The 22209-nt window shown below is 37.0% G+C and overlaps 1 protein-coding gene across 4 annotated transcripts in view; it reads right to left on the bottom strand.

Annotated features, from left to right (window-relative positions):
- The window catches only part of DNM1L (dynamin 1 like), a 33266-nt gene that overhangs the window by 10163 nt on the left and 894 nt on the right, over positions 1–22209 (bottom strand). For 2 of the 4 annotated variants that reach the window (XM_041487450.1, XM_041487452.1), the window contains exons 2-13: positions 13720–13867; positions 8537–8575; positions 7318–7364; positions 6126–6197; positions 5558–5644; positions 4788–4950; positions 3372–3492; positions 2618–2749; positions 2144–2350; positions 1814–1934; positions 786–941; positions 568–657 (exon numbers count right to left, since the gene is read on the bottom strand). In XM_041487450.1, the coding sequence (XP_041343384.1) occupies positions 568–657; positions 786–941; positions 1814–1934; positions 2144–2350; positions 2618–2749; positions 3372–3492; positions 4788–4950; positions 5558–5644; positions 6126–6197; positions 7318–7364; positions 8537–8575; positions 13720–13867 (1383 nt within the window). The remainder of the gene's footprint in view (positions 1–567; positions 658–785; positions 942–1813; positions 1935–2143; positions 2351–2617; positions 2750–3371; positions 3493–4787; positions 4951–5557; positions 5645–6125; positions 6198–7317; positions 7365–8536; positions 8576–13719; positions 13868–22209) is intronic. The other 2 variants (XM_041487451.1, XM_041487453.1) reach the window with 1 other exon arrangement.

The raw sequence follows: 22209 nt of genomic DNA on the forward strand, positions 1-22209 counted from the left end.
TATACAAAACAATTTTTGCTTTTCACATCAAATGTAGAGTCAAATACTGAAACACTCTTTACTCCCTAACAGGCAGTCCAAATCAGATTTTAATATTAAAACATATTTATTTAAAGATATAAGTTGAACTTCTAGTTTTCACTAGGTAAAGGGCATTAAAAACCTCTGAAACACACAGAATAAGGATTACAATTTAATTTTCATCACTGAATCCCAAACTCTACAGTAAATGCACAGCTTCTGTTACAAGGGAAGGAAATAACCTATATGTGGAAGACTAGAAGATGTTAAATTGAAATTTTGTAGAATTCTTCTTGGGCAATTGAAACATAGGGGACAACACGCTTAACCCTACCCCCATCCCTTTGTTTTATATGTATCTATAACATAGAAGAGTGTGTACATATTAAATGTGTACACATCAAAATGTGTACATATTAAATAACTACCAATTTAACAAATAAGTTAAGATTCCTTTAATAACTTGGGTTCCTGTGCAAACAGAAACATCAAGACTCCAGAAAACATGCACTTTTACCAGCAAAATTACAGCAGACAGAAACTTACCATTTCATTTGTGACAGGAAGTCTCCTACGCAAAAGACAGGTTACCACTTCAACTATGGCATCGTGCAATTTAGGAAACCTCAGTAATTCCTAAAAACAAACCCAAATTTTACTGGTGAGACTTCCAGAAGTTTTTAAGCAAGTAATCACACACACACACCCACACACACACACACACACAATGACTACAATGTCAGCAGTAGAGCATGCATTTTTACCTGTGTACTGTAATTGCTACAATGCTGGATAATCCTCTGCATTTCCTCATGAACCAGCTCCACACAGCGCAAGCTCGGTTCTTCCAAACGCTTGATTTGCCTTTTTACCAGCAACTCAAAGGAAACTTCAGGAACAAACAAGGCAGGACGGGGACCCTGGTTCAAAAGGAGGGAAAAAGCTGCTAAATTGTATATAAAACATGATGCATTTCTAAGAAGTATTTAATAAGGCCCAGAATAAATCAGGTCACAGTGACACTCAGAACAGGTCTCAAGTATATGTAAAAATACAAGCTCTAAGTTCCTATCTTTAAGACAAAATGTACTAAACAATGATTAACTAGCATCCTTATAGAATCTCTGAGATTTCTACCTACTGTCACTTCAGGCTTACAAATCAGAACAATGCTTTTTCCACATGTGAGGATTCACATTTTGATGAAATCTATTATAAAGGCACAGACATTTTCTTTCTAGTTTCAGAGAAAAAAACTGCCATTATTTATTGGACAGTCTTGGGCATCTAATGCCATGCCAACAAGATAGGTGGATTTCAGTGTCTGGAGTAAATTTCATTTATGACCACACAGACCAATGATTAGCTACACATATAACATTTTTAACCTGAAATATGACATCTTTCCTGTTACTAAATCCTGTTTTTACATTTTACATTTACAGGAGGATAGGAACATACACACAGACCATTACTATGGAGTACCTCACGCTCCAAGACCATGCAGAAACCTGCCTGTCTGTCCACACAACAGACACAGTACAAAAGCAGACTGACATCTCTCACATTCAGAGTCAAGCCTGAAGGATTGAACATTTTATTACATACTGCAAAATTTAAAAGTGGCCTTACTCTGTTAATTCTCAGCAACACCAATTCCCGTATTAGCAAGAAATCAAATCTGTCAGGAAAACACTGAAACATCTCAAAGTTGTGCCCCTTATACAGAATTAAACCTTAGCTTCCTATCTAACATACAGCCACAGACTCAGAAATACAGAAGAACACTCACAGTGGCATTTCTAATGGCAGTCAGAATGTCAATTGTGTTAAGGCCACCCAGAGGGTCAACAGATTCTAAAGTTCTTCCAAAAGTCTCATGAAAAATATAACAGATTCTGGCTCCACCGCATCTGAAAGAAGAAAATAACAACTGAAATAGCAAATAACAAGAAAGCTCTCACTGAAAACCTTCTTACTTGGATCTTACTTGGTTGCTTGGATTCAAACATTTTTGACTATGTTATGGTCCAGTGTAGTAATTTTGCCAGTGAGAGCCAGTAAGAGCCACTGGGTGAACCAAACCACTCAGTCAATATTCCAGGAAAACATTTGTACTTACAGCTCTGAAGTCTCTATGTATTTTGCTGTTCCTTCAATAGTGTTACAATATTCTGTGGCAAATTTGGTGATCAGCTGCAATAAAGTAGCACTTTTGTCTTCAACAGGTTCCCCATAGCTGTTCAGTAGAGACTGGTACTGGGCAGCTAAAACATTAATTCTGGTTTTCAGTTCTGGCAAGCAATCCCTGATATGATGCATCAGCAATCTAAAAAAAGAAAACAGTCTCTCATTAGAAGGGAGGAAAGGTTTCAGCTTTATCATCTCCATCAAAACAGAGAAGAGACACAAAATAACGACCAAAGGAAAACATTTACTTGGGAAAATTACAGTAAGTTCAGAAACTGAGAGAACCAGAGTTTGCAACCAGAGTGTTCTTTAATGCATTACTGTACAGCACCAAAAGAGACACTAAGGGAAAAAAGAAAGGTCTGCACATATGTCTAACCCATCAGTTTATGTGCTCAAGGAATACCTGTTCAGTGTTCTAGCAAGATACTTGGTTCCATTTCTATTGGCAAGGGAAGGATATTTCTTTTGGAGAAACCCATACTCATCACGAATGGAATCAGCCACACTCTTCTTATTGTTAATATCCAACTGACTCCTGAAGGAAAAAGGCAGAGTTAAACACCAGTTACTGGATGCCCAGTAATAGTTATTTACACTTCTGCTTTTCTGGACAGAACACATTTAACAACTAGGTTTTGCTGTACACACATAACTCACCTTCCTTAGACTTTAAAGGTTTTTATTTGTTACTCCATGCAACATAGTCAACAAATCTCTACTGGTAGCAACTATACACAGAGCAAACAATGCTCTTATCAAAGATGAGATTTGACCTAAGTAAGGTAAAAAAATACAGCAAACAATACCACAGTCATATGCAGTTAGGACTAATATATACAGGACCTGTGCTGGATCAGAGCTAATGTGAACAGCTGACCAGAAGCACCCCTCAAGCTGAAGGACAACAGCAGAAGTGGCGACACTACAGTTCTTCTAGAAGTGTCTAGAAGTGTCTCCACTCCTGCCTGCATTAGCAGTTGGTCGAGTGGAAGAACAAAGGCTTGCAGAAGTCAGCAACAAGCTTCTCACTTGCTTATTCAGAAGTTTATTTCAACATTGTCACCTTATTCTTAAAACTATATTCATGGCTAAAAAAGCAGAAGCATTACTTCATATTAACAGAGTTTTAAAAATAGCACCAATGTGCTCACACAGACCTATTCACTACTCCAATGATGCCAAGTTTGACTGGAATCACTCTTCCCATGAGCACATCCATAGCATCAGTGCCAGCATCCATGAGATCCAGCTTTGTGATAACAGCAAGGGTTCTTCGACCTACCAAAAGGAAAACACTCACAGGGATGTTCTGATTTCACCAGAGTAACTAAAACTCATAATTCAGTGAATGGAAAATTAGTGAACTAAATTCATTAAACAGGGAAATATTGCCCATCTAAACCAGTAGACTAACATGCACAGGATTTGTCTGGGACCTCAATATTTCCTGAGATCTTGGTCTGAAAAAAAATGTGCCAAGAACCTTTTCTTTAAAATATAACACACTTTTTGAGTCTAGAAAAACCCCAGCATCTCAGTAAAATCAGTAAGTTCTTGGGTCTTGAAACTTTAATGTGAGTATAGCTACTTTAGTACTGTCATACTTCTCACTATATAGCATTACTCCTGCAGAACCTGCAACATGATCTGCCACTCTAGACCTCTAAGTTTCAGAATTTTGGGAAGTGATCCAAAAGACATTGTCAATCATTTTTACAGGAGTAAAATAAAAGGCATATCTTGAACCAGGACAGTTTAAATGGCCAGACTGCCAGAAGACGTTTTCCCTCAAGGTTATGTGGCAGACAAGTCAAAGCAGACCCGGAGTTTGAAAACAATCAAGAAATGTTACATTTTATGGAAAGAAAAATTTGAGGGTACCAACACTAAATTTTAGCCTAATTTCTGCACGTTTATTTTCCAAGTGTATTAATCCATGTTCTTTCAAATCACACAATGCCATTTGTTAATCAATGGTACTGACAGCACTTTGCAAAAGCAAGAAGCAGGTAGCCAGTAGCTTCAGATCTGTTTCAAAGTCCTTAGATAAATACAACATTATAATCTTCCTATTCCATTAAATCAGTCAGTTCTCCCACATACATACAGGAAACAGAATTCATCTTATCCTTACTAAAAGTCACTAAACTAACAGCTAAACGGTCAATTACTTAGCTGTGGGGTGGCGTATTTTCTCTACCAAAGGAAACAATGTTGGACAATAAAGCATGACATTGTCCATTTAACATTCTTAATACCATTTTGTTGCTGTGGAAACAGAAGTGACTCCATGACTAGTTACTCCATTACTAGTGACTCCATGACTCCATGAATAGTTACTTGGCCTGCTGGCAAGCCAGAAATCTATCAGTTATTGATTCATCCCAGCATCCTCTTGAGTTGCAGAGACTACAGTACGAAGTCTTTAAGCAAATATAAAACCTATATTTTCTAGGAAATGTGATGACATTTCATTTTCTTACTGTATTTTGCTCAAACAACTTCAGTTTTATTTTAGGATTGAGTTTTAAAAAGCAGTTGAATTACAGCATCCAGTTAGCCTTGGTGCTTACCATCTGGATCCACCTCCCGAGCTATTTTCAGGGCTTCAGAAGTGGCCATGTCTGTGTTGGCAGCTGTGACTGCCAGGATAATGGAATTGGGGTTGCTGATGAACTGAAGGATGAGCTCTCTTATTTGAAGTTCAATGTCTTTAGGCTGATCACCAACAGGCACCTAGAAAAAAACCCAAGATGGAACTATTCAAAATTGTGTCTTTATGCCTGCATGGCTTGGTGTCCAAGAACCACGTGCACAACTGGCAGAGTGGGTGGGGATGTGTGCATGGGCAGGGAAAGAAGTCATCTTGTCATCTCCATGTCTCAGAAAATTATTCCATATGTAACCTGAACAAGCAGGATCTGAACATTTCTATTAGGATATCCTCACTTTATACAGCCTCTTACACAAAATATACATAGCCACTCCTGGAGAAGCAATGTGGAAGAGACCTTCCAAGTTGCCAAATACTGATCTACCTGCAGGTACAGCTCTGAGACCTGGAGTGCTACCTCTTTTATGGAAAGGAACATGCAGCCCAGACACCTACCATCACTTATATGTAGAAAGAGGAAAAACATAAGCAAACCTATCTCTGACATGAGCAAAGTGCAGCAGAAACCCAAATCATACCCCAGAAGACAGTGACATGTCAAATTTACATAACACTACTTAACCCCAGGAAAGCAGTTTATCTAGCAATGCAGAACAATGGCAAAGAGTGAACAGGCACACCTTGTTCAAAAATACACACGAGTCAGAAGAGGAGCATTCTGCACCTTACCTTTGTCATTCCAGGTAAGTCCACAAGAGTCAGATTTACAACATTAGAGGAAAAAATCTTAAGATGAATTGGTTCAGGACTGATGCCCTAGAAATATATTAATAAGAAGCAATAATTACTGCCCTGGATTATTCAAATTCATCATATGAAAATCCAAAGGCTGTAGTTTCATACCACAAAGACTTTCCTTCACCACGTACCTTAAAACACACAGCAAGGAAAAAAAAAACAACAATCTGTCAACCAATTATTTTGTCTTTGTCAGCAGCCAGTTTTATAATTACATAAAGCCAGGCATGTAGAAAAATTAAAGCAAGTTTAACTGAAAGTTTATTTTTTGCACTTTTCTTACAGAATCTTGAAGTAAAGCAACAAATCTCCTGTCTTTCAGCTGAAGTAACTGTTTTCATGAACACAGTGAAAAAAAATCTCAAGATAGCAAGCATTCCCATGTTCTTCACTGGAGCAGTTAAGTGCTTTTCACTGCTAGCTGCTGAAACTCTTTAAGAAAGGCTCAAGCAGCAAGAAAATCAATAGCAAGACAACAGATGGACAGTGCAGGATTTACCTTATTGTTTCCTGAAATCCTCTCTGTTTCACTTTCTATTTCCTGACGAATTTCATCAAAATCTGTATAGATCTGAAGGAAGAAAAAGAAGTTTAAAAACCAAAGACAGCATTCACTTAGAACAAAATAATGTTCTCTTCTCCAAGGGATAGTGAAAAACTCTCTAAGTATACAGAATATGAAAAATATATGTAAGAATTACTAGTAGCCCTTAAACTGATGCAAACAGGAATGATCAGTGCTAAAAATTACATAAATTGGCATTTAATCTGTTGACTAATTCTGTGAGATAGCAGTTAGCACTTATGACCAATGTCAGACACAAGTTGTTAATTTGTGTCCACCTACACGGAGCTCCAAATACTTAATTCCATTTTGAGTCTAGTTGTAATCCTTTCAAGTTAATAAGCAACATGTAGCCTAAACCCCTTCTCATCATGAAGAGGACAAAGGGCAGTTTCATCTTCAAATTTTTCCACTCTTGTAAAAACTGTTCTCCTGCCACCAACCAAAAAAGGTTAGCACAGAGCTATTCTTCTACTGCTTCCCGCTATATTCCTCTCTACTTCAATTTCCAGCACCGCCTAGAAGATGAGAAAATCACTTTAAAATAATAAACACTTGTATCATTTATTTGTCAACAAAAATATGACTGTCTTCAAGCAAGAATGAATTAAGCTTTGATTCTTCGTGAGGTGCTAGGTCATCTCAGTTTGTGCTCCTTCACCCTGATGCACATGAGGCTCTTTTCTTTCTAACAAACCTCTGAAGTAGCCAATTCTTCAACAGACTGAAATGACTTGTGCTTACACCTATCCTTGTCTTAGTGACATCCATTCTAATTTTGGCAATGCACAAAATAGCATAAACAAGAAAATAACCCAAAAAGGACTATGATAACTCAGCAGAATCAACACCTCTCATGGGGGCACTGGCACTGTGCCGGAGTCAATCCATGACAATGACCCACACAACAGACATTTTATGTTTTCAAGAGTTTTCTACTCATAAAAAGCAAAACACAAAATCCTTAATATTCTGCCATATAATATATTATTATACCTGCCAGCAGGTATAATACCACTAAGAAACATCTTCTTTTCAGGAAAGTCAAGGGAAGAGATAACAGAATTAAGTATATGTCTGTTAACATATTTATGACATTGCTACTTCATCAAGAGAGTAAACATACCTTATTTTTGGTATGAAGAAATTTACCCCATTCTGCAGCATCTACCTCTGAAAACAAAAATGGATACATGAGAAAAAAGTAGATGCTTCACTAACATTTTTTCCAAGGCCTGGTCATTGAAAACTATGAGTTTTGGTTTTTTTTCAAGCAGCAAAAGAAAAATTAGTTAGCTTTCTACAGTTAGATGTTAAATAGCTCAGTATAAACAGATTTATGATTCTGTCTATTGAAACCTCACTACTATGTCTAATTTGTCGCACACAAGGTCCACCTTCCTACCTATGACTGAGCTAATCACCTGTCCTACAGTATTTCAGAAATGGTCTTATTCACTAAATATCAGCTTGTAACAGAAAACAAAAGAATTATTAGCAATAGCTTAAAAACCTGGGAAAGAAAAGGCTAGCATTTAGCATCTTTTTTTCTAAAACATGCAAGTGAGATCAAATTACAGCTGAAAGAAAAAAGTTAGAAAAACCTGTAGAACTAAAAGCAAGCAAACAGAAAATACATAAGAATTCTGCATAACAAAGAAGCCTTAGGAGAACATGTCTCTTCCCAAATCTGTCAAGGACCAAACATCTTCACTCTTGTCAGTCACCACTGAGGTCCAGAATTACGCAGGGACTATGCAAGAGCAGTCCCAGAAACAGCAAAGGAGGTTTTGTTCAATTCCTGCTTTGTAGCACAGGCAGCAGTTTGAGTCACACTTCAAGATATTCACATTTTCACTATTAGGTTTCCAAGTATTAGAGGCAAGTTCCATTTCCAATTTTTAGTCTGGGGTCATTTCCTCTGTGCTTCCTGACACAGCAATCCGCTCTACAAGAACTGTCTACAGGAAATCTGGCCCTTTGGCAAACACATGGTTTACCTATCATCAACTAATCTTTCCAAGCATTTTTTTCATGTAAGTTGAAATTTAAGAAAGTTGATCAATGAAGCTTTTTTTTAAGGATTTGGGAATTAAAAGTGCAGGAAGATCTATGAAGCAGCAACAGCACAGAAGAAAAGCAAAAATTATCTCATTCTAATGCAACAAGGTCAGAAAACTGAAAATCAATCGGATCACAAGACAGCAAAATAATCACCACAGCAGCTGAAGTGTAAAAGGAAAAGTGTAATCAATCAACAATCATGTGGCATGAAATGTATGTGATTAGTGTACATAAGCATGCACTTCAGGTGTAGGGAGAAAAAGCAAGTGGATAAAGGCAACCTTTAGCAAGGTGTCTTGAATTTTTCCATGTAGCAGGGTCTGCAGTTAAAGAGAAACAGCATTGAAGGTGTTTAACATTTCTAATCATATTTAATTATAGCATTTTATTAACTTTCAGTACCAGATTCAATTACAAAGAGCACAAATGCATGCAGACAGCTGTGCATGCTACTCTAGTATTGATGAGAATATGTAACATATTAGCAGTATGCACAGAAGTAAGACCTTAGCTAACACATATAAATGATGCCTATAAATCAGATATTCTATACAACAAAGTTGATTTGATCATGACTATTATTGCCATACACCTAACTTCAACAGCTCAACGTATTTTCTTATCTGAGCACAGAAAACAGCACCACTGGGCTCCACAGAGCTGAACTTCTTTGGCAAATAATGTTTCTCAAAATTTACTCATGGCAAGAACCAGAAAGAGTAAAGAAACATTTTTAATGTCATTGGAAGTAGTGTTACTGTATGGGAAGAAAATCTGATGCTGTGCATCAATATTTTTAAGACTCAATTAAAGAATAACATCAGTTCTGAGACAGATTTAAGAAGAGACAACATATGCATTACCCTTTTCAACTTCTAATTATTCAAAGTATTTATGGAAATTTCATTACTAAAAAAACCCCAAAACAACAACTTCTTATGGAGGGGTAGATGAATTTAAAACTCTATTTTCCTGTGGTGTCTGTACAACACCCTGAAAGTACAAGCAGCAAAACAAACTGGTACATATATTTTTGGTTTGTGCCTGTTTGGTACAAAATTCAGGTAGTCCAACAATAATCAACTCATCTGTTTGAAAAGCTTAGTTCATCTGGAGATTTGATGTTTTGCTCAGTCAAAGGTGTGTGTATCATCAATAGAAATATGATTTTGATGGACTGGATCTGTTAAGGAAAAATTTTTAAAACCAAACTTCCATCCCTACTGTTCTGCAGGCACAAGAGCTATGAAGAAAACATCATCAGGAAAAAGCTTTTGTTTGCATTGGTTGGTAAATAGGCAAAATGACATACCAGTCTCCAAAGTAAGTACCAGTCTCCAAAGTAAGTGCAAAATGAAAGGGTTTCTCCATTTCAGGTTATTTAACAGGTTTTATTTACTGTTCAGAGGAAATAAAGTAAAATGCACAGAGAAAGAAACTACAATATATTCAGTATTGTATTGCTCATCTCCTCTTGAAAATTGAATCTGAGTGAGTAAAGAGAAGGCCTGAAGCCAGGAACAAAAATATACAGAAAGATACTGCCAAATGTTACATTTGAAAGGTATGGACCAAGCATTCTCTGGTTATGTCCCTCCTTGGGAGAGGTCTTTCTTCTCAGATACTGTTTTAGTCTTAAATTATTCTCTTTCTGGTGGCATGGGAATTTGCAGCCAGGTACTAGGCTTAGCTCTATGTATAAATAATTTTTTTCAGTCTTATCTATAAGCTTCCTAAAATAAGTATTAAAAAGACACACTTGGGTCGGAGTCACTGCATTTTAACTTGCTAACACCTACGGAAAAGTTTCCCAATAGATCTAATTTAATGGAAAGGAGTTTTTAGGAAAGGAGGAAGGATTTGCATTTTTCTAAATGTAACAATGCTCAAGGCAAGGATAGTGTTTTAACTAGCCAACATTCAGCAACCCACTATTCTGGTTTCCACAAATAATGTTTTTTTATCACTCATTTAACTGGTAAATCAGTCTTCCCTCAGTTATGTTACTTTCTGGAAGCTTTCCAGGCAATACCTTCAGAAGAATTAATCACCTGATTACACTAAAGATTAAATGCTAGATAAAAGTGTGATGAAACCACACTTTGGTCATGATGAAAATCCAGTATTACACATTTTAAGAAATTATTAAAACAGCAGCTATTAAGAACAAACAGATCCTGCTTTTCAAAAAAAAACCCCATCGCATCTTGTGAATAAAGCAACAGTCTATATTTTTCTGGTTTCCATATCGTGTAGTAAGACTTGCAAACCTTAATTAATACCCAGGAAAAGCACATCTATTACTTGACTTTTCTCAGGACTGCCCTCCACCAAATTGTACTTGTTATGTCCTACTCTATAACACTCCTTTAAGAAGCTCAATAAAATACAAAGATTACTGACTTCAGTTATTGATGTATCTCCTGTCCCTTTCTAAAGCAATAGAAACGTCACTCATTTCCAACGGGAGAAGCTGCTGGGAGTCATAAAAGGCCACCACCATAGAGGATTTCCAGCAGCATGGCAATGAGAACTTCCCAAATACTAACTGTTGTACCATTTTTCCAATCCTTGACATCAACTAGATTGCAAGCACTTTTGAGGGAAACCTCTTCCTTTCTAGTGCTTCTATAAAGCCAAGCCCAGTGAAGCAGGCCGCACTGGGAGCTAGGGGTAAGAGATTCCTATCTAAAGTAAAAGGCTAACAAAACAATGTTGACTTATGAAGCAACGGATCTGTATTAATTATTCCTGTGTTCTGTATCAATTATGTCTGTTCAGAATTTGAACAATGTTCAGTTTCCTATCTTGGAACAAATGAAAAAAAGGAACTTACAAGCATTTACCACTTGGCCACTGGTATGTTCTCTCTGAGTTTCCATTTCTGAACTACCATTATAGGTCTTCACTGCAAGGCCAATTTAATAATTCACAAGACCAGGCCCACTTCTCTGATAAGTGCTGCTTCTCTTGCAATTTGATCAGAGAACACCACAGTGTGGTATCATCACATCAAACACCATATGTGCTGAATCACTAGAGGCCAACAATAAACAGCAAAAGCATGATGATAACATTTCCTTCCCATCAAATTACACACATTCTCTGTAGAATATACAGATCAGCCTGTTACAAAAATACAGAACTTCACATTTAATGGAAAATTTATCTTTGGTATTTTCTGACTCTCTTGATTTATTGCAGTGATCACAGTACAAAGGGTATTACTTGTCCCTCCCTAAGTGAACAGCACAGCAGTCAAAAGTGCTTTGTGTTAAAAACTGGGAAGCTTTCTGGATGCCAACACTCCAACAGAGGTAAAATTAAAGCTTGCAAGAACCACAGAGTAGCAGCTGTTTTGAAATGACTGTATTAATATACAATACCAGTAGAGCAAACATTATGATGGGCACAGGTGACAATCATAAAACAGAAGTCAAAAGAGAAGAGAGAGTTGTATAAAACTATCTGTGTGCACAGAGAGTTCAATGCCAGCATTCAGAAAGCAGCATGCCAAGAGTGATACTCTCTTGTCCAATAGATAACTTGTAAAGAAATCCCCGATCTGGATAAAATCCTTTTCTGCAAGACTATTTCCCTCTGGGAAATTCCAAATCCATCTTCAACCCTACCTTAACATCCACCTCATTACAAATAAAATTATCTCTAAAAATAGACCTCTAATGGCACTTATTACAACACAGCCAGGATAAGAGATTGCCATCTTTTTTCTTTCCAAGTTACTTGATCCCATCTTCTCAGATGTAACACCACAATCTGAACATAAGTTAGACCAGATCAGTGACAACACCATTTAGACCACAATTTGCCTGAATTTTGGAGAAAAGAGACATTTCAAACTCAATTGGTAAATCATAATTTCTGTTCTTATCAAATCCCTGTTCTTACCAAACAAGCCCACATCTCTCTCAGAACAAGATGAGATTATAACATTAACATCTTACATATTGATTGTTTTCCCCAAAAAATCTAAGTGGGCATCATAAATAATAATTTAGCCCAATATCCCTAAGAATTTTAAATTTGAAATCCAAATCCCCAAATGAAACACAACTTAAAACAAAAAGGCTCTGCCTTGACTCAGAATACTCCAATTACAAAATCTCCTTTTACACCTGTAAAGTAGGAAAGAAGAGCAAAATAATATTTTACCCTACAACTCAGAATCCAAGCATTCTGAGAAGTTCTAGAAATACAAACTATATATTGCACAGTACAAGCAATGCAAAACTGCATTTAAAGACATGAAATGTGCCATTTCTAAAAGTTGCACAGAGATTGAATTCTCCATCCTTCAAGGTTTTCAGAACCAAGCAGATGAAGACCAAAGAAACCTGATCTGGACTTCAGAGTTGGCCCTGTTTTGAGATTGGACTAGAGGTCTCCCGAAATATTTCCAGCCTGAATTGTCCCTACGATTTCTCACATGGTTTGCATGCTAGTTGTTATGAACCCTGTGCTCTCTGCTTGTGACAGTAATTAAGACTGGAGCTTAAACCTTTCAAACAGCAGAATACAAGTAACTGTCCTTCAGAAATTAAAGGCCATAAATATTACAGGAAAATAAATACTGTAAAGAACATCTGATACCTTGACTACTGGTAGAAACAATTTAAGAAAAATTTGAACACAATAAGAATTAATATTTATAGTCCCAGGTTTATCGTGCCAACAAAAGCCTGTGCAGTTGTTAGTGTCTACATAAAAAAACCTAAGATTTATCTTACAATCAGAAGGTGGATATGCCCCTGCTGCTCCTAATCAGGAGCACTAGTTGGCATAAAATGAGCATTGAAACTCCCAAGGGACAACTGAGATCACTTTCTTGATCTCCTGAAGGATAAAATACAAGCAGTACAGAAGACAAAGCTTCAAAGTAAAAACTACAGAACATTTAAAGTGCCCTGCTTGATGCACTTGAAGTCTCTCAGTGCAGCCCAGTAGGGTGGCACATATAAGCCACAGAACTTGTCAGTTCAATTCTGTTTGCATCTACTGAAAGTTTCATTTCTACTCCTTCCTCTTCCTTCAGACCTTATCTATTTCCTACCCTCCTTCTAAAAACTCTCATACTCATCAGCCTCTCAATGAAATACTTTATATAAACAGCAGAAGGAGAGGGGATGAAAAACACACATAAGAAAATCATGTCCTCTACACTCCAGACAATTATCTTTACTACTGAAATGCCTATTTTTTCTTAAAAGAAATTCCCAAGAACAGGAAAGCTTAAAACATTAAAGGTATTTTGAATATCCAAAAAGATTTTGACTTCATGACATTTGCTAAATAGTAAAAACAGATGCAACAACAGCTGTGTTTTCTTCCAAGCAAATTTTAAAATGCATACTAGAGTTTTAAGATTACAGCAACTGATTTTTCATTTCAAAGGACAGAAAAGACTTGAATGAAAAGGCAAAACTCATTCTTGGATCACACTTACCATTTTCATCTCCAGCTCCTTTCCGACCATCCTCTGGGGAAACGTGCACCAGCTGCAGAATAAGGGGTCTCCGGGTGACAACTCCAGTACCTCGGGGGAGCAGATCCCTCCCCACAAGACTTTCCAACACAGAACTTTTTCCACTGCTCTGAAAAGTGGAATACAGCTACATTATTTCTGAAACATAAAAAGGCTGTGATATTTTAGTTTGGTTTCATCTGGCCTGTGAAGAGCATTCTATCTTGTCCTCTGCTACAGAGTGCCTGATGGAGCATATGACAGACTCCCTGCAGACAGAGCAGTGCCACTGCACAGACACTGAGGGACGCAGGTCTGCTACAAGGCAGGAACTGTCTAAACCTGCTTGGGATACTCAGAACAGATTTCTACCTACATAGTTTGTCCCATGGTTTTTCTCTCTCAAGGTGAAACTAAACTCATAACAGGCTTCAGAAAAATTAATCTCCTATTTAACATTTTCTACCACAAATAACAAACTCTCCAGAAACATTTCTGGAAAAAAATGCTTTTATTTATAATGTTCAGAAAGAAATGTTATGTCTTGTACTACGCCATTTTCTAACATCTTGAAGTAAAACTGCAGTGTAAACTGAGGAATTTAACCCTCGGTTAGTATGTATTAGAATTAACAAGGGCCGGCTGTATTGATACCAGCAGCAACCATTACACGAACATATATTAACAATGTATACTTGAGTACATTCAGCTGCTACAATGTTATATTCCTTTCAGTTTGAGGTTTGGTTGGATGGCGGAGTTTGTTTGGGTTTTTTTGGTGAGTTGGTTTTTGGGTTTGTTTGTTTTGTTGGGTTGTTTGCTCTTTTTTGTTGTCGTTGTTGGGGGTTTTTTTGTATCATGTATTATATCAGCCTGGTAAGTACATTGTTTTACACCCTAAACAGAGAAACAAACATTGTTCCATAGCATCCCACTGTCTCTCTCTCTCTCTCTCTCTGTATGTATTTAAGTATTTACATAACAACAAACTGCAAAAAGTTGTGAAATACTTAAGAGTTGTGAAATTACAAATATTCTTTGAGTATATATTTAAAGTGTTCTCGTGCAGAACTCCTGTGTAAGATTCACAACTGGTCCAACAGCAGCTGTGAAAACCTGGGTCTTAAAAGTGATTCCAGACAAATACCATGTTAAAACTAACAATAAAAAATAGACACAGATATGTCAGCATGATACTCAATCTGATTGAGAAGATTTTATCTTTTTAGTAACACTGTATTGACCTCTGCCAACTGTCTGCAGCTCTAAGTCTATGTAGCGATGCCATGAGAAAACCTGCTCTGGCAGAAATTGCCACCATCTAGGAAATATTTCTGTATTAATGCAACTACCAAACAATTCTCTTGTTAAAAAACAAATAAACAAGAAAACAAAACCAAAAAAGGAAACCAACAGATGCTTCTGACAGCTGGAATGTGCATTATGTAACTACTATAGAACCTCCACTCAGCCTACCAGTTCTGAAGTAACAGATTTGAGACTTCAAGCAAATTATGAATATATAGCCTAGCATAACATGATATTCAAAAAGTGATCAATATCCTTAAATCTCACAAATTTAGTGACATTAGGTGACTTTCCTAAAACTGAAAAATAGATCAGAGGCCAAGCAATATGTTACTATCAGACAGTACATTTCTACTAGTGCAGTAAAACGACATGAATATATTATATGAGAGTTTTAAAACCTATTGAAATACGGCTTGTATGCAAAATGACAAAATAAATATTAAAATAGAAGGCCAAACCCCTAGAAAGTTTGAACAACAACAAATGAAAGCCCTCTTTTATTGAAAACCCACTTTATTGTATATGCTTTATGGCACAGAAAAAAAAAGATGTTTTATCAAAAATATCATTTGTCTCAATAGGCAAAGAACACACCAATGCAGATTATGTATATTATTCAAAGTAAACCTAAATCACATTTGACAGCAGTGAGATCAATGGTTTAGAAATACTTGGAAGAAGAGTAGGGTCAAGCAGAAATACAGCCTTATTAAAATTTGTTTTTCCTTCAAAAGACTCCCCTAGAAAGTTATTAATAATTTTCTTCAACTGTCCTTCTCCAAATCAGCTTTGGGCACCTTTCCTGCAAGCACCTTGACTGTTGGGCGCTGAACTCTTACCAAATAACTTAAGAACAACCTGACCAAAGCATGAACTAGGTCTATAAGCCTCCCTGAGAGAGTTCCTGTTCTGGCCCACTTCTGAAGAGCTACTGATATTATAGACTGTGAAAAAACAAACTTCACGGAGACAAATAATAAACCACTTCCCAACAGACTTACTTAAAACAAGTGAAATGCCTAACCAAAAAATGAGAGATGATAAAGGTTCATCTTTGGCATTGGAAAACAAAAAAAAAAAAAAACACCAAAAAGAAAGACCAGTACTTCATTTATTAAAATATTTCAAATATTAAGAGGCATCTGGTTGTGGCAACTTGGGGATACGGGCTTAGGGGTGATTATTCTGGGTTGATGGTTGGACTAGATGATCTTGAAGGTCTCTTCCAATCTTGATGATTCTGTGGTCTCTTGAGAAAGATTTTCTTAGGCATGGGTAAAATGATCACTCAGTCTCACAAGGCTGGAGATCAGACTTAGATGAAGTGGCTTCTCATGAACATATAATCCAAGCACATAAGAGATAGTAACAAAAGCAGGAATCCTTATCAACAACCTCACCACAAATGGAAATCAAACTCCATGGGACAAGCTGCTGCACACTGTTGCTCTTAGTCTTTGCAAAGGAGGGGTAATGCAGGAAGCTAAAATGGGTACACCAAGCTACGTGTAGCAAACCACCGTGTCTCACACCACTCCCAGTTACCTCTGGATGGGAAAGGAACAATCTGGATCCCTTGCAAACACACTAAATGAAACACTACAGTACTCCATGCATCAGGAAATTCTTTCAAATTGCATTACACTCCCAACTAAAGCAATCTGTTGTTGGAATACAATTATCTAATGACGCACTTCTTAATCTGGACTCCTCAGCATCCATTACCAAGAATTGTCTGGGAACACGGTGCAGAAAGCAATAAACACAAAGCTGATCTTGTTCTGCCAGTGAGGGGGAAGCAAGGGACATGGGTCTGTTAAGAATACAAAGTCAGTTCAGCCAGTCCTTCCTAGAAGAGATGTAGACAGAAACTAATACTGATAACCAAAGGAATTTTAAGGAAAGAGTCTGCAGAAGTATCACACTTGTTTTGTCATCTCATTAAAATGCTTGCTGCAATTTTAAGCATGAACTCATTTCATGAGGGGTCAAAAAAAGCATTAACAAACTCCTAACTTTTCATAGGTGATCAGGCAGATTTTCCCTCTGGATCCTAATATCTGATCCTAATTTGAAATATCTACTAGCTGTGACATCTAGAGGAACTTAATAGAGGCTGCTCAGAAAAAAAGCAGGGGAGGGGCACAAATACAGGAACATCTTGTGTCACTCCTTTAACCTTTGGGTCAAACTACCACGGCTGAGTGTATTACACTCTGCTCTGTCAACCACCATTAATTTCACACCTGTGTCTAGTGGATGCTAAAAGATTTCAGCCAGCTATAACTAAGAACAGCAGTATTTCTTTTTCTTTCCTTATTTTGCAAATACAAATTATTCTGGAATAAAAGGTGAGTACATAGGCAGTTTCAGAGCAGTTCCACAAAGGAACTGCTTTAGTTGGAACAGATATTACAACAAAATTTTCCTATTCAAACTAGGACTGCCCCAAGCTAGGATGGCTCTAAACAGCTAACAAATTTAAAAATTTATTCACTAATCAAAAAAGAATGTTAAAGCTATAAGCAGGCCAAATTGATTATTTTAAGACATTGTCTGAAACAAAATAACACTTCTAAAAGATGCAGAAGAGACAACAGGCTGTTCCCAACTTGAGAAAGCAGTAAAACCAGCATAATGCACTGCTCATTGTTGCAAAATACATGCAAGATCTTGTCCAGACTACAAGACTCTTGTTCCTGCAGGGCATTCCCCATTTACTTGAAGAGAGAGCTCGCCTGAATAAGTCAGGGAGAGACTCAAAGTCACAGGAACTACCTCCACATAAAACAGCTTATGTACCAGCAATAAGGAATGCCAGAACTGGCACAGCTCAGTCAAAACTCTTCAGAAATCCTGCATTTACACCATATCTAACTGCAGACAAGTGCCAAACAACAGCAAATACATAAATGATTAGCAGATGTTTTCTTCCTCAGTACATCAATTCCCAAAGCTCTCCAATAATTCACTTAAGAAAAAAATGCCTCATCTAAGTAGAAACAAGTTACAGACTCCCAGTTATATCATGGAACTGTGGTATTTGAAGATTGACATTTGCAGCCAGATATCCTGACCTCACACAGTACTGTGTATACTGCTATATTCATGACTTGCAGTAAAGTAAATCAAAATAAAACCAACTTGAATATTCAAATTTTAAAAGTTCTAAACAACAGTATTATCAAAACAAACCCAAACCCCAAATCTCTAAGTTAGTCAACCTTCTGGCTACTACGCAAACAAATCTTTTCCAAGAACTACACAGGCATTTTCTCTCCAGATTGTGAAAAACAAATGTCTGTGCTTTCTGTTTTAATACTCTTCCCCTTCATCTTCCTGAAAATATGTTTTCTTTGCACTGTGCCCCCTGGACAACATACAAGATTCACCTGGTCTAATTAAAACACCAGTTTTCCATTAAAAACAACTGCCAATCACAAGATGAACTGAACAGGGCCCTTGCAGTAAGGCAACAAAACACACAAACAAAACAAGAAAAGAGAAGCACACAACTTCTTTATCCACATCTTCTACAACTGTGAATTCTGTGCAGACTCTCCACTCTCCCACAAAAACCAGGCATTTGCAAACAATGAAATTAATATCTTCTATATGGTGTTTAATAATGTTTTCATATTAAGAATCCTAAAATACTAAAATGCAGGATGAAGTTATTAGACCTATAATTTTATTTTAATTCATATGAAGTCTGCAGATAGAAACCATGAAAATGCCATCCCTTCAATCACAGAAACCTTCAGGACCCAAAAAGTTCAGCTGTTCAGAAACACAGGGAGCCCATCAGAGAAAACAAACAGCACAACACTAAATGTGTTTGCACTATATCATATCAGCAGCAACATTTCTATTATGTCTGGTAAATGTAAACAGTTAATTAATGTCAGCCTCACTTTGCTGCTTGTCTGAAACAAACAGAACAGTCAGGGCATGACTTGACAGGAGCAAAGGATGGCAAAAAAAAGAAAACAGTCACACCCAAAACCATAGACTGTAAATGTCAGATATAAAAACAAAGAAAAAAACTAAATGAAATCAGGAAGCTTGCAAAACATTTGGGAGAAAAAACAAACTGTCCCCAGCCAGCATGGAAGCAATGCTCTGGTTACATCCTCTATTCAAATGTAGGAACAAACGGGTTTTTGCATCTGCTTGAATTGCTTGAAAGATCCTTGGACAAAACAACAACAACAACAAAAAAAAAATCAACAGAAACAAACAAAACCCCACAAAAATCAAACCAACAACCCAGCAAGAGAGGAGGGAGGAAGACAGGGCTGTGCTCAGCATGGGGTTTTCCTTGTTGCTTGGTACAAACTGGAGTTTCCTTCACCTCAAACTGGCTTTTTGCAAACACAATGTAGGCTACACTGAATGAGCTAAGTGGCTTGAATTTCTGCTCCCCTGCCAGGGAAAGTCACAGAAGCTCTGCAGAACACCTGAAGTTCCAGACAAAGGTGCCAGTTTCTCACAGACAGGATGCTTTGATAGCATCTGCTTATCCCACTAGCCAGGACTGTACATTACCTTCCCATTGCTGTCAACTTCTTAACAGCCAAACTGGCATTCTTCCAACTATTTATCTTACCAGAACATAAATTTATACATATCCACGTGCTCAGGCTGTGACCTCAGATCAAGAAACCTTCCACCTTGCAATAAAAAGTGGTTTAGCACTAGCATCAAACATACTTACACCAAACAGTAAAAAAAAAAAAAAAAAAAAAAGGAATAAATGTAATGCTCATCTGTGAGCCAATCCCAGGGGAACATAGAAGAGAAGCCTATACTAAATACTCTAAACTCTGTAAACTACATCTCCCCATTTAGTCTCAAAATGACACTGGCAGAAGACTGAGCAAAAGTACTCCATAAATGTACACATGAAAGGTCACTCCAAAATCTCACTTGTCAATTCCATCAGCTGCTACATCAATTTCACTACAATGTCTCTACTTCAATTAACACTACCAAGTGCAAATAAAGCCCACAAGGTGTTTTTATAATGTCAGTATTAGAAGAATTTTGCTACAAAGCTGACACTAAAGTTTGTATAAAACTCGGTTGATAACTACCAAAAACCCCAAACATATTCCAAAAATTAATGGCACAAAAAATAACAACAATTCATTTTTGCCTACTTCTACGCAGATATTTTGTTGTCTGGCTGGTTTTCTTAAATTTATTCTAAATCTTATGATCACTTTGGGAGTGTAGGCATTTAATTTTTGTGATACCACCTATCCACACAAAAGGCCATAATTAACCAAATTGCTTTTCTTCCCTTTGCCTCCTTTACTGTAGTTTTAATGTGTTTAGTTGAGGTACTTCAATACCATCATGTTATCCCTTAAAATACAGAGCATAAAGCATTTGTATAAACCAGAACACTGAGTATTACAGCATTACTGAACTAATACTTTTATATCATATTCCCAACCGGGACACTTTTTTTTTTTTTTTTTTACAATCCAGTCATACAGTTCTAAAAACGGAAATGGAATACTGAATTGGGGAAAAAATAGAACACCTATCTGGAAATGGTAGAAAAACCGTGAAACAGTGAAGAAAAACTGGCAGTCTGAAGGTGTCCTCTGAGTTCTACCAGCACAGTCCCCAGTTTTCTTCAATGACCCTGTACCAGGATACAGAAATAACTTATGGGGAGAATGAGAAGGAATTCTCATATGACTGAATGGCAGGAAAACCACTACAAGTGCAAGAGGCCATCTAGATGTGCAAAATTTACTGAGAAACAATTCACAGTTAGCAGCAAAATGTATCTAGAAAGAGTAAAAATTAAAACACTTCAATTGCTCAGGGCACAAGGGAGGTAGGAAATGAATCCCAAACAACAGAGGTGCAGGAAAGGGAACATGGGAAACAGAATTAGGGCTTATAAACAGCTTCTAGTCCTACACACTCTAGAAAAGAAAGCATTAACTTAATGCACAGAATGAAAAGCAGAGAAAGACATAAGCACAAAAAAACCAAAAGGGTAGAGGAGAGAAAGATAAACAGAAAACTACTTCAAAAAGCATTTTTCCTCTCCCTGCTGAATATGTGAAAAGGTAATTTAAAAAAAAGCAAGTGGCAAATTGGAAGCAAAAAAGCATAACTCAATTAACAGAGAATTACAGAAACCTTAAATGGCAGCATTTGCTTCCTACAAGAAAAATGGAGGTGAAAAATTCAAGACTGTTTATTGTGAATATTATTCAAAGACAAAAAAGCAAAGACAGCATATGCCAGTGGGCTACAGATACATCAACTGTGTGAACAAACTTAAAGGCCATGCAGCACTTCACAAGGAAACAAGACTGTCTAAAAGGCACATTAAAAAAAAAAGGAAAAAAGCTACCAGCAGCAAAACTATCAGCTCTAATGCCATATCTGACACATCTCTAGAAATCTGGTCTCCAATAAACTAATTCCAAATTAATAGATTAATAATATTTTATTTAAACTAAAATGAATTGCATAAAATAACCATCTACAGAATTACTATGTCAGTAAAGACAATTTTTTCTTCCAACAACCCCAACTAAAACAAAAAAAACCCCATGATACAGCCTGCTAGATATTTTTCTGGAGTCCACAGAAGACTTGGTTTTGGCATGCTAGGAAATTTCATGCTAATTCAAGGGGGCTCATAAATATCATGGCTACAGCACTGAATAGATACTGATGGGGAGACTACTGAAGGCAAACATGTCAATACTGTTTTAACTCTCAGTATTTACACCTAGGAAAAGATAACTGGGACAGAGTTGTTTAAAAGTATTTTTAAAAAAATGCCACTTCAATATATTTCATAAAAATATACTGAAACTGGAAAACTACTTTTTTAATCTTACAGAGAAAATGACACTGCATGGACACATACAGCTGGTGTTTTAAGTTATCAGTAAAAACCCTGAGTACAGAGTACTTGGTATTGAAGTCTTTGGTGAGCAAGCTTGTCAAGGAGCACAGCACATTCAATACATATTTAAATTTCACAGAAACAAAATGAGAGATCCATTAGCTTCAAGTCTTAGCTTCATCTTCTACTCCCTTGTGACAGCTGTAGTTCTGGTCAGGCATGTCGAGCTGCCAAAAGTTCTGCTGAAGAGCAGCATCCCATTTGAAGAGATAGGA

Source organism: Pyrgilauda ruficollis, unplaced genomic scaffold (genome assembly GCF_017590135.1).
Source record: "Pyrgilauda ruficollis isolate IOZ18807 unplaced genomic scaffold, ASM1759013v1 scaffold80, whole genome shotgun sequence".
In the NCBI taxonomy this organism is placed as follows: domain Eukaryota; kingdom Metazoa; phylum Chordata; class Aves; order Passeriformes; family Passeridae; genus Pyrgilauda; species Pyrgilauda ruficollis.